The sequence below is a fragment of the Dermacentor variabilis genome, chromosome 3 (assembly GCF_050947875.1).
Source record: "Dermacentor variabilis isolate Ectoservices chromosome 3, ASM5094787v1, whole genome shotgun sequence".
Taxonomy (NCBI): Eukaryota; Metazoa; Arthropoda; class Arachnida; order Ixodida; family Ixodidae; genus Dermacentor; species Dermacentor variabilis.
The window spans coordinates 10815577-10829473 of record NC_134570.1 but is presented as its reverse complement, the minus strand read 5'-3'; the positions used below and the strand labels follow the sequence as shown (position 1 = coordinate 10829473).

The following is a 13897-nucleotide window of genomic DNA, read 5'->3' as shown; positions in this document are numbered from 1 at the left end:
GCGAACGCGTTGCAATCCGTCGAGTCCTCACAGTGATGGCGGCGAGCGACAATGCATTATTTCTTTTTCTCGTCTGCTAGCCAGAAAGCGTCCAAAACGCTTCCAGGCGAAAATCCACACGGCCAGAGAAAAACGAACGCGCATCGAAGTACGCCGCGCGGCGGTCGGGGCAACACGAGAAAAACGCATGCGGAGCGGTTGATTTCAGCAACCCGCGGGTAGCGAGAATAAAAAAAAATTGGAGAGGCTCAATGTGGTCTCACGAATAAAAGTCAAAGTAGAAAAATATATAAGAACGTCGTTACCTTTGCTGGCTTTAGTGTCTTGACATGGTTGCTTTGGCGCAGGTGAAAACAAATGTTGATATTCTTTTCTGTGACATGACGGCACCAATGAACCACCACAACGCTTCGTCTCGTAAGGCCTCGCTGCGTGCTTTGTCAACTTGCATGATTGTGTGTTGATTTGTCTTGTCACGTTGTATGGTCCGATGTACGACTTTAGAAAAGTCAATGCACCTTTGGCGTCAAATGTTTATAACAAGCTTAAAACCACAAAATTAAGGAATTGAATATCTAAAGCACGACTTTGGAAATGTCAGTGCACCTTTCACATCAAAAGCTTATGAGAACGTTATACCCATAAAGTTTCAGAATTGAAATCCATGCGTTCCGTAGATTCCGCGGCCTCCGCGAGATGTCGCGACGAGCCCGCTCGCCATCAAAACGCCCTTGAAACTGTGCTCGAATGGGGCTCTTTGCGTTATGATACATGGCTCCAGGTGCATGGGCGTCGCCACGAAATCCAGCCTGATTTCGCAATGTTCGCGCTGAAATTTCTTTTCGAGCAGGAAATGGACATTCTAAAAAACATCCAGCATGGTTTCCGGCGCTGGGGGTTGTTTTGGTTGGCGGCGCATGACAGCACAAAAAAATTTCGGAAGGGAGGGGGGGCTGTAGCCTCCCCCCCCCCGTAACAGATGGCGCCCCCCCACATACACGTGGCGTTAAGCCCCATGTACCGGAAGGTTAACCCTTTACTGCACCTTGCTGCATTTACGCAACATTCCGATGAACGGCGTTAAACACAGAAGCAAAATCCGTTTAAAGCTGCCTGTACACATTAATGCATTTCCGCAACATTCGTCTTAAAAACGCGCCCCTTTGTGCTGCCATCTGTGCTCATCCTTCGCATCTTCTACCAAAACAAACGTGGAGGAGGCTGCGCGGGCCCGCGAGCAGTGATACGGATAAGTTTTGCCGCTTGTAAATTTATTTCTCCATAATACAAAGCCCGAAAAAAAATCTTACGCTAAGCTCCACATCCTCGTCACTCTGTAGATTAAAAAAAAAACATTGTTATCTCGGAATATTTTGTTCCTGGTGACGGAACGTTGCTATGTTGCGCAAATGCAACAATGTGTACATGGTTTATTTTCTTCGGAAAAGTGAAATGGCTCCCAAACGCTTTTATGGCCGCGAAATTCCTCCTGATAGTGAACGCAGTGACCTTTCCGTGAGTGACGACAACTACGAGTGTAAATCCGTTTCGATTCAACATGTAGCAATCCTGAGTCACATAAACACGCTCAACTTGGGTGAGCGAAGCTACAACTACGTCAGAGACTTCCTGTCGCGCCGCGCCTTCATCCTCACGGTCGGCAGCATGACATCCGACGAACATCCGACGAACCAGGAAGCACCGGCACTCCTCAGGGGTCGGTCATGTCCCCGCTCCTTTTCAACCTCGTGATGCTGGGTCTCCCGGCCTACCTCGACGAGATCGATGGCCTCCATCACGCCTTGTATGCAGGTGACATCACCCTGTGGGTCAACAAGGGCAGTGACGGTCAGATAGGATGCACTTTACAAGCAGCGGTCTCTGCAGTCGAAACCTGCCTCCAAGACACAGGTCTCCGACTATCTTCACTCAAATCGGAGCTGCTCGTCTACCGCCCGCGCCGCCAGCCCAAGCTTACAGCCGAATCGCGCCAATGTGACGACATAATCCTCTATACGCAACACGGCTCCTGCATTCCCCGAGTCCCGAAGATACGCATCCTAGGCATGCATATAACAGCCAACGGGCCAAGCATAGAAGCTATTCGCAAAATCGAAGACAAGGTTACTGCGGCTACCCGCCTGATCAAACGCATTACAAACAAGCACACGGGCATGAAGGAGGACAGTGTCATTCGCCTCATACACTCTTTCGCAGTCAGTCACATCACTTATGCGGCTGCCTTCCACAATTGGAATGTCACCGAAAGGAAGAAAATCAACACCCGTATACGCAAGTCTTACAAGATCGCTGTTGGCCTACCGGAGTCCACAAACACTGCTCGTCTGCTACAGCTGGGGGTATACAATACGCTTGAGGAAATCGTGTATGCGCAAAGAACCTCTCAACTCGAACGCATGTCTCTGACAGCCACGGGCCGGTACATCCTGCAGAAACTCGGCTTCAACTACCACGTCCAACACGGTCAGAAACAGGTCATTCCACCCGACCTCAGCGACACGCTGATTGTCGCCCCTATCCCTCTAAACATGCACCCCGAATTTAATCGGGGCCGACGCCAGGCCCGGGCCAAGACACTTGCGCTCCTTGGGTGGAAAGAGGACTACGCGCTTTGTAGACGCCGCAGAATACACACGAGAACACCGGTTCACGGCGGTAGTCGTATAGACGTTAGCTCCCGGCTTACGCACGCGTGTAGTGTCGCAACGGAATACCCCTATGGATGGATGGATGGATGGATGGATGGCGGCTATACCCTTTGTAGCGGGCGGCGGCTGGCGCCACCTAGCCTTTTGCTCCCCCTCCTATTTTATTTTTTTCTTTCTTTATATCCTCTTTTCCTCAAACTAGTTTTCACTCCCCTCCTCCCCCCAAAATAACTATCTAAAAGTAGAGGAAACATTATCTCCCCGATTTATGGTATTATCTCTCCCTTGACTTCCTCCACCAATCCTCTAGCCTCCCCTTCGTTACTGCCACTCTTTTCTCGTCTATTTGCCCTCGTTCCCCGGGAAAACCCAATGCCCCTTCCATATCTGCCACTGTTCCCTCTGCCAGAGTCGGGCGAAGGTCTGTGCATCTCAGCACTATATGCTCAGTGGTCTCCGTTTCGGCTCCGCAAGCTGTGCACCGAAGGTCCACGTCTTCAAATTTAGCCCTGTATGTTTTCGTTCTCAAAACCGCCGTCCTAGCTTCGAATAATAGTGAGCTGCCCCGCGAGTTATCAAATAAGAGCTCTCTCTTAATCTCCTGTTTTTGTGACCTATGCATAGATAGCGCTGGCTTTCCGAGCATTCTTTCTTCCCACATTTTTCTTTCCGTCTCCTTCACCTCCTTTCCCACACTAGAACCACGTTGGACCCCCTCCCTCGGCTGTAGGTATCTATTCCTCAGCATCCTCGTTCTGAGTGTCCACTTTGTGTTCAAAGTTTTCATGTATAGATATTTGTACACTTTCCTGCCCACTTTTTTCCTCCAGTGCTGGGAGTCTCTGTTCATATTTTAGCTTACTTATTGCCTCCCTACCTTCGAATGACGTCCATCCCATGTCCCCCTGCACTCCCTCATTAGGGGTGTTCCCGTGTGCTCCTAAGGCCAACCTGCCTACACTTCTCTGTCTCGTTTCCACGCGTGCCTGAACTTCCGATTTAATGCACAGTACTGAATTTCCGAACGTGAGGCCAGGTACCATAAAACCTTTCCATACGCCCCTAACCACCTCGTACCTATTATAGTTACAGCGGAAGAGGTAGCGATTGCGCTTGCGCTTACCGACCCCCTCTGCGAAGTAGTTTTTAGAGACTCACAATCCGCAGTTCGCAACTACGCGCGGGGGTGCATTTCCTCCGAAGCTCTCCAGATTCTACGGAAAGCTGGTCGACAGCACTTCGATAGGACCGCGATCGTGTGGTTTCCAGCGCAGAAATTCGCTAGTTTCCATGGCAGTACAGCTACTGTTATCCTTCCCTACAACTCCATGAAAAATATTTTGAGGGAACAAAAAAATTGTGCAGTAAAGGGTTAAAAACGCGGAAGGTAAAAATTGGATAAATTCAATGAAAAAGAAGCATAGTGCTGAACTATATCGATACTGGAAACAGCAGATAAGGAAGGAAGCGTTTTATGATAACTCAAGAGGCAGTGCCCCACTCCTTGTAGCTAGGTCAGGATGTCTTAGAACGCGGAGCTATAAAAAGAAATTTAACGAAGATGACACATGTACTGTGTGTGGTAAATATGTAGAAACAGCAGAACACCTCATACTAAAATGTGATGGTATCCATCCCGATGTCGATGCAGGCTCAGTCACGCTTCCTGAGGCCCTGGGTTCAGAGATAGCAATAGCCGTGTAAATAAATATGCGGTAGAAATTATCAAAAAGCGATAGCAGGATTGGTGGCTCAAAAGCAGTGAGGTGGCATAAAGTTAAAAGTGTAGGAAGACGTATTTAAAGAAAATGTCGAATTTTTATAACTTACAACACAGTTAAACAAAAATAAAAAGTTGAGCATGGTGGCAACTGTCATCACCCCGTTTCAAAGGGGACGCTCCTACCTTCCATCCATCCATTCGCCGATAGACCGCCATGTTTTGAACGTATGGGCTCCTATGGAAGCTTCGCTACCAGGTATATTTACCTTGGTTGGTGCGCTTGACCCGGCTCGTATCGCCGCCCGAGTCCGACGTTCTCGGCTTGCGCCTTCGTCGTTTGCCTTCGGCGCGGCTGGCAAAGCTTGCGGTCTCGACACTCGTACTCCCAGGTACGCTGCATTCTTGTCGCGGCGATAACGATCCGGGCGGCAAAACCAAGCTAGGCTCGTGGTCGTCGCTGGATGTCTGCCTATGACGCAACATGACTGCATCCGACGCCATCTGAGCTCGCCGGTTCGCCCTGCGCTCTCTCCTCGACAGGCTCGGCCTTGTCGCTGTTGACACGGGAACTTGTTTATCGGGTGACCACGTTTGACCGCCTAACGAATGTTATCGCACAGCGCCGGACGCGCCTACATGTATCGGAAGTTCCTCGAAAGTTGTCAGTGGTTCTTTCCGCTGTCTGTCGCCGAACTTTGCGTAATCTGATTGCAAGTATACGCGACGCGAATGGTGCACGTGGAATTTTCTGGAAGACACGCGGTCACCATCGATTACTCTGGAACGTTTGATCGCTCATGTATAAAAGCTAACGCGCTTGACCCGCAGATCAGATTTTCTACGATCGCCGACTGTGTTCGCCGCTGTCGCCATTCACTGAGTGTAGCCTGTTTTTGAGGGCACAAGTTCGCCCAATAAAACGCTATATATTTCCGTCATTCCCAGTTTTGTTGCTTTCTTCCCTGTCACTACTACGTGTCACTATCATCTCCGCCGTCGCAGTTGGACTGACTTAGAGCATCAAAATGCTTCAACAAAGACTTCTTAGCCTCATCGTAGTCGCGATACTCTTCACCAAGCAAGCCTTCCAAAACACATGCGACATTAGAAGGGAGCAACGGGACCAACCTCACGGATCAGAGGACCCGGCTGACACGCACTTCTTCGCGCACTCGTTCAAAATCAGAGAAAGATATAACGATATCTTCGCCGGTCTTGAAGGTGTGAAGGTAGCCTTGGCATATGGCCTCGGGCTCGCTGCCATTTAAGCTCTGGAATTTACCGATCAAGCCCTTTCATACTGTGAGCGTGCAGTCGCGCTGCCTCGTTTGCCTCTCACTCGCGCCTGCTGCGCTTTTCTGTTTTATTTATTTATTTATTTATTTATTTATTTATTTATTTATTTATACATACTGCGGACCACTATTGTATACATATAGTCCAAGCAGGAGGGGCCTTCAATCGTGATGACAAAAATAGGTACAACCGATAACCCAGAAACGTAATAAATGCACAATGTAAATGTCACACACATAGGGTATGTTAAATTAACAGCCGCGAAACTGACACTCCTGTTCATGCAAAAAAAAAAACCACTAGAATCAAGGAGACTTGAACGTAATTTGTTCCTCTCCGAGACAGTTTTAGGAAAGAAGATAATGTGTTAGTCCTAATGAAAATCGGCGTCAGAGCCCTATCATGATCTTGGGTACTAGGCGCGAACGCCCCCATAAACAAGAAAGGAGACGGGACAGAGCGCCACTTACAATTGCTTTAATCGGAGGCACACCCAAGATGAATGTGACCAACTCGCCCAACGAGACGTCCTTTTAACCCCTATCATGAGTATGTCGAGTTTTTCTTGTAGAATGAGCCTTCACTGGTATGGTAAGTTCAGTAGCTCCGGAAAGACAGTTGTGTAAAAACGCAATGCGGGTAACTTTTCTGCAGGACTCCAGAATAGGAATACAGTGCTGACGCAATAACAAAGTGCGCGAGTCGTATCAACGGTACACATAAAAAATTAATCGCGCTGCCTTCCTCTGAACACGCTCGAGCTGTGCAATGTCGCCTTTATTGTGCGCGTCCCATACAATCGCAGCATATTCAAGCTTCGCTCTAACACAAGCGTTATATGGGAGAAGTTCTACATGAGATGGTATAAGTTCTCTCCGAAGAAACCACATCTTTTCTAGAGCTGATGAACATGTTACAGAAATGTATGTAGACCACTTGTGTCTAACGTGACGCCAACGTACTTGTCATTGTCTACCTCAGTGCATAAGTGTATGTGCTACGTTGTTTCTTTCTTGTTACGCGCAACAATGTTTTTTTTTCAGTTTTTAGTTTCGTATTCCAGGATGGTGCACCAATCATCAATACACTAATATATTGCAATACGTAGTGATCATTTAGATAAGTAATTTGTTTAAAAACAACACAACCATCTGCGAACAGCCGGATACATGCACCACCATGAATCACATTGGGCAAATCGTTCACAACAATTAAAAACAGTAGCAGCCCTAGCACCCTTCCCTGAGGCACGCCAGAAGTGACCGGTAGCCCCACACCAGAATCACAATTCTTTATTCTTGCAAACTGCTCCCTCTTCCCAAGATAAGCCGTAATCCACTGGATGACATGCGATGGCAGATCAATACGCTCAAGTGTATGCAACGACTTTTCGTGAGATACCATATCGAAGGCCTTCGAAAAATCCAAAAACTTAATGTCAAGCTGTCCAGACCGGTCAAGTATACGGATGCGAATTCCTGCACAGTTGACGGAAGTTGCGTAACCGTAGGCATCTGTTTCCGAAAGCCGTGCTGACAGGGAGATAAGATGTTCCGTTTAGCCAAAAAATCATGACTGTATGTCGCAATCACATGTTCTAACAGTTTACAACATGTGCTAGTGATGGAAATGGGCCGATAGCTTTATAACGACAAGCGGTCGTCTTTCTTTATGAATCGAACTGACGCGCGCCTTGGTCCAGTCGTTCGGTATTTTCCCAGTAGTAACTGAAATATTAAAAGGATCTGTCAAAAATTGAGCAATTTGCTGCGAATAGCGCCGCAAAAATGCATTTGGGATGCAGTCAGGGGCCCCATGACGTCTTCATGAGTAACCAAAGGGCCTTCATTTACTAGTACTCGCACATTGCTAAGCATAGAAGTATCAGATTTTGAGAAAACGCTTTGGAAGTACTGATTAAAATGATTAGCTATGTCTGTAGCATCCGTAATCATTACACTATCAACTTTTATTTTAGTAACATCTTTTTTTTTTCAAATGACGCCAGAAATTTGACTATCGCTTAATGAAGTCTGCAAGAGTATATAAAAATACCGTTTTTTGGATACCTTGATCTTTTCTAGTAAAGTCTGCCTTAATGCTAAGAAACCGGAAGATGGCGTTTTCTTCTGTTTGCGAAGTCTCTTAATTTTTCATTTTGTCTATATAATTTTCCAAGTAATCTAGTGATTCGATGTTCGCTATGTGTTTGTTTAACAGGTACATAGTTCCTGGCGGCACCAAAACATCCGCACCGTGAAAAAACTCGCTAATAAACAATAGGTCCAGAATTGCATTACTTCGCGTGCTTTGATTAATAGTCTGCTCGATATTTAGATAGAACATAAGTCTAATAAGTTATCATCTGCACTAGAACAATCATAGTTCACACGCTCCCAAATAATTCATGGAAAATTAAAATCTCCCGTTAAAATGAAGTTCTCACCACTCAAACACTGCACATGATGGTATATTTTATCCAAGAATGATTCATCGGCCTCACGTGATCTATACACGGCACACAAAAAGAATGTAATCCCGCCAGCAGTCAAGTTTAGCAGCAGGATTTCGTGTTCAGTGATTTGATCACAAACGGTAACCTGGACAGATTGTTTCGTGACGACAGCCACGCCGCTTCCGCGGGAACCCCAATCCCCAAGATATACGCTGTATCCCGGCGGTACGATTTCATTATCACCGACAGCCCCATGCAGCCAGCATTCACAGATCACACAAATATGTGGGTCGTAAGTGACCAAAAGGGATTCATGAGTCGAATTTATTAACAATGATCCTATCATTAAAAGAAAGCAGACCTAACTCTTCTGCGTCAATTTTTAGCTGTGTGACTATGGGGCCTCGTTTTTTGAAACTGCTTTACGCGCCATTTGACTATCAACCATTTTTCATTTATTTCATTTCATTATTATCATTTTTTTGAGCCAGACTGATCTTTCTTCCTTGTCCTTACCCCGGCTTTGAGCTTCCCCGAAGCAGTTTCCGCTTTCGAAGCGTTTCGGCGCAATAATCATTTCGTAGAAGTATACGCGTTCCTTTCACTTTATGGGCAACGTTGCACTTTTTTTTTTCTGTGTAGTCCTGGAAGTACAGCAAGATAGGTCATTTTGGTGCTGGTTTTCCAAGCCGTCGAATGTGGCTATATACGCAGCTTACGCCTAGCTTGTCGTGAAACAGCTCTTTGATAATTTTATCGCGCAAAGCTGACTGATTCATTAGGTGCACTCTGAATGCCAAAAATAACAAGGTTTGAATGTCTGCTTATATTTTCCAATTCGACCATTTTGGCATGTGCTGACCTCTGCGTCTCGTGCACTGTAGCAATAGCTGTTTGCAGGTCTGCCATGATAGCGACTGATCGGTCCGACGCCTGCACCTTTTCTTCCAGATTCGAAAGGCGTTTTTCATGGCTCGACATCTTTATTTCAGTATTTTTTAGGTGACTCTTGAGGTCAGCACTATCAGCCCTTATGGCCTGTTCGCCTTCTATGATTTTCGTGAACATTTCGTCCACAGACGGTCCGGGATTTTCTTCAACGTCTCCACAAAGAGCCAGCTTGCAAAGAGAAAAAGCACTGACACACAATGTCCAAACACGTTTGGGGGCACGGCAAAATTACCAGAAACCTACCCTCTCTAAGCACTGAGTAGCTGTAACTAACTTGTACAACGAAGATGAATCACATGGTTAGCGACCTTTCCTGACGAGTTTCGCCGTGCCCTCTGGCAAGTCCCGCGAAAGCTGTGCCTTGGTAGCGGTGGTTTCGAATGAGGTCATGAAGTCCACTTTAATCCAAGGAACTGAAGCACTATTCACAGTGATGCAGCGTTCAAGAGGGTTGTCGCCGTAAAGAGCTGCCGTGCACGACAAACTGCGAGGCATTGGTTCCCCGCCGCTGAAAAGCACCAGCACAGCCTATACAACGAAGTTGAATCGCTTGGTTAGCGTCCTTCTTGCTGGCGAGTTTCGCCAAGCCCTCTGCCAAGTTCCGAGGAAAGCTGTGCCTTTATAGCGGTGGTTTCCAATGACGTCATGAAGTCCAGTTTGGTCCAAGGAATGGAAGCACTCATGACACTGATGCAGCGTCCATGAGGGTTGTCGCCGGAAACAGCTGCAGTGGACGACGAACTGCGAGGCGTTGGTTCCGCGCCGCGCAATAGCGCCAGCAGAGCCTGGGACTCTATTCTAGACACCCCGCCATTTTCTTCGAAGCGTGTCGAAGGCGCGATGCTCACAAAATGGCGCTGATGGCCCTGTTTTGCTTTCGTTACGTGACGTAAACTTGACGCTCTCCCTATGAGACTGAAATGAAGGCACTGATCCTAATGTTCTTGTTATAGCAACACGGCTTTTCTCCCCAGAAAAATGAAAGCACCTAGCTCAAAGCGTACGATTATCCCGTCGAAAACTCTTCTTGCTTCTGTGGTCTACTGCGTACAAGCCGTCGTCTGCTTCGTTAGCTAAAATGCGTGTCTCCGGGAGATGGAATGAGTCATCGCACATTGGCGAACACGCTTGTTTTTTAACTCGAGACAACACACGCGCCCTACCAGCAGTAATGAGCGCACTTTCTAGACCACATTATCGCTATCTCGCGAAACGCAAGTGACTCAGCCCGGCTGAAAAATGGCTGAATATCACCGGTAGCATTGCGCGCGCAGAGGTATCCGCTTGCGTGACGCAAACGTCGGCGCTGCCATGTCTTGCTCACTTCGCTGGGAGGGCGCCACCTGCTGCCGTAGTGACTGGCCGCACTCTGTATGGGCTCCGCATTTCGAACCATCAACGAGCGGTTCCCCTGCCTTCTCACCACTGAAAATACCATCAAACGACGCAGCTCGGCGAGCGGCATCGATCGAGCCCAATTTCTCCAAGATCTCGTGAGATCCTCACATTTTATTGGCTTTGGAAGTTCTGGACCACCGACGCCGCCGCGCTGGGCCTGACCTGCGTTCACCTCGCCAGCCTAGACGCGGGCGCGCGTCCTTTCCAACGCCAATTTACTCCGCTCAGATGGAGACCGACGACACCCGCTCCCCTGACACGATGGACGCCGACGCCTCGTCCGGTCAGGCCGAGGACGACACCAGCTGGTTTCTCGTCGCTCGGAAAAAGAAACGCTTAGCAGAAGCTACTGCGAACTTGCCACCTCCTCCGACACCCGAAGCACCGCGCAAGAGGAACGCGCGACTCCCGCCACGGCCTGTCGACGACTACAAAATTGTGTTCGGCCCGAGAGACGGCCTGAACCTCGGTGCGTGGCCTCATACTTCTGTTGCCCGAGCCATCGGCATAGCAGCGGGGCTGGACAGCGCCGTGCTCAACGAGCTCATCATTCGTATCCGCACTGAACAAAATCTTGCGGTGCTCAGCACACCGGACGAGAACCTCGCGGCACGGCTGCAGAAAGTTCGATTCATCTCCATGGGCGTCACTCAACACGCCGTCCAAGCGTACGTAGCCGCCCCAGACAACTCCTGCAAGGGTGTACTCTCAGGCCTTGAGCCCAACACCACTACGACGGCGCTGCTAGAAAACATCCGCTGCTCAGAAGCCCCTGTCTTACACGCTCGCATGATGGGACCTACGAATACGGCCCTGATCACATTCTCCGGCACCCACGTACCCCGCTACGTCCGTATGTACGGAGCAGAACTCCGCTGTCACGTCTACCGACCGCGCCAACAGGTGTGTAGCTTGTGCTTGTCGATGGGCCATCGGGCGGACGTCTGTTCCACGCCCGACAAACCCCGTTGCCCGGCGTGTGGCATCTCAAACCCACCGAAGGACCATGAGTGCACACCTAAATGTATTCACTGCAACGGCGCTCATCCCGCTACTGACACACCACACCTCACAGCCACTTTAGTGTCCAAACATTTGACCGTTATCGAACACACTCTCGAAACCTCATCCATACCGCATGTACTTCTCGAACTGGTCCCGTGCTCTCGCTCCCATAGCAGCCTGTTTGTGCTTAATATCTACAGCGCACCTAATGCGTGGAAGCATGAGTTCGGACATCTTTTTGCACATCTATGCAAGGTGGCTAAACAGATCGTCATTGTAGGCGACTTCAATGCCCCGCACCCGGCCTGGGGTTACCAAACAGAAACACCGAAAGGACGCCGGCTTGCTCAAGTTCTTGCGTTACATCGCATGACTCTGCTGACAGAACCAGATCAGCCAACACGATTAGGCAACAGCGTAAGCAGAGACACGTGCCCTGATCTCACCATGGTCAGAGGGGTAGGTCAGCACTCTTGGCGCAATCTCGTGGAGAACTTGGGCAGCGACCATTACATTCTAGCTACTGAACTGCAGGTACAACCAACACGCACTCCTGAACGTACTGTTAAGCTAACCAATTGGGATAAATTTAGGCGTAACCGGTCCTCCCTAGCTCCTCAGGACACCCTCTCCCTTCAGGAGTGGATCAAACAACTCTAAACTGATCTAAAAAGGGCAACTCAACACATCACTGCGACAACAGAGACACCCGATGTGGATCTCCATTTGCTCCATCTCTGGGAGGCCCGTAGAGGCCTGACCCGGCGGTGGCGGCGGCAAAAACATAATCGGAAACTTCGTCTGCGTATTGCCCGCCTAACTACGGAGGCAGATGACTACGCGAACACCCTCACTAATAACGATTGGCATAGCCTTTGCGATCGCCTCAGCGTCACGCTAAGCACACCACGGACCTGGTCGCTACTTCGCGCATTATTAAACCCTACGCAAACCAAAATACACACTAGCAACAGAGTCCGCACCATCCTCCACAAATCAGGCCTCGATGACACTACTCTACTTCACACTCTACAGCAACGCTACATTGCTACAGGCACCCGCCCCACCTACAGAGACTACCCACACATAGACGCCACCTCCCTAGACGCCGATATTACAGAAGCCGAGGTTAGGGCGGCCTTACAGGGTATTAGGCGCAACACTGCACCCGGGGCTGATGGGATTCAATACACACTCCTACGCAACCTAGATGATGGGGCCATTGAAGACCTAACTGCATTCTACAATGACCACTGGAGGAATGGCACGCTTCCACAGGAATGGCGCCATGCGGACATCATGCTAATTCCTAAGCAAGGCAAGCCACTGTCCCTCCAGAATCTCCGACCTATATCCTTAACTTCATGTGTAGGTAAACTATTCGAGCGCGTTGTACTTTCGCGGCTACAACCCTTCCTCGAAGACAGCCAATTCTTTCCGGATACACTCTTCGGCTACCGCCCTAACCTATCTGCGCAAGAGCTTAAGGAGGACGTTGTGGATGGCCCCACTACGGCACAAACCAGGGCTATTCTGGCCCTGGACCTCAAAGGGGCTTTCGACAACGTCTCCCACGATCTAATTCTCGACAATCTGGCTTCTTCCCAATGCGGCACACGTACCTATAATTATGTCAGAGCTTTCCTGTCGGACCGCACAGCCACTATTGGCATAGGAGAGCTCCGGTCGGACGTCATCGCACTCACAGGTAGAGGAACACCACAGGGCTCGATCTTATCGCCCACCCTCTTCAACGTGGCTATGGCTAAGCTGCCCCCCTTACTAGACCAGATACCCACCATCCGGCACGCTCTCTATGCCGACGACGTTACGATCTGGGCAACCCAGGGATCCGACGGGGCCATCCAGGATGCTCTCCAGGAAGCTGTACGTGTCGTGCAGAACTATGCAGCCACGGGAGGCCTTTCCTGTGCAGCCGAAAAGTCCGAATTGCTCCTCGTGCACAGGCGGCGCCGCAGAACCGACGAATCCCCTAATATCTCCCTGTTCTTACACGGCAGCCCCATCCCTCAGGTACCTAGACTCCGCATCTTGGGCCTCCACATTCAGTCGGATGGCAAAGCCTCACACACTACGCACCTTTGGGTCAGCAGATAGCACAAGTCACACATATGATAAACCGCATTACTAATCGCAGAAGAGGCCTTCGCGAGAAAGACGTCCTCCACATAGTACAGGCTCTGATAATCAGCCGGCTCACATATCACCTCCCCTATCACAATCTCACCCTCACTCAAACTCAGAAGATGGACGCCCTTCTGCGGAAGGCAGTGAAAGCGGCTCTTGGGCTGCCTCCACATGCTTCCACAAAACGGCTTCTTCAGCTTGGGATCCACAACACCGTAGGCGAGCTTTTGGAGGCTCATCGCAATGGTCAGC

The 13897-nt window shown here is 49.3% G+C and overlaps 1 protein-coding gene across 1 annotated transcript; it reads right to left on the bottom strand.

Moving 5' to 3' along the window:
- Positions 1-980: 980 nt before the first annotated feature.
- LOC142573883 (uncharacterized) lies at positions 981-4883 on the bottom strand. The gene is made up of 2 exons (XM_075683098.1): positions 4659-4883; positions 981-1823 (listed from the first exon to the last, which is right to left on the bottom strand). Exons 1-2 carry the CDS (start codon positions 4881-4883, stop codon positions 1614-1616), a joined length of 435 nt encoding a protein of 144 aa, XP_075539213.1. The 3' UTR covers positions 981-1613.
- Between the last annotated feature and the right edge of the window lie 9014 nt (positions 4884-13897).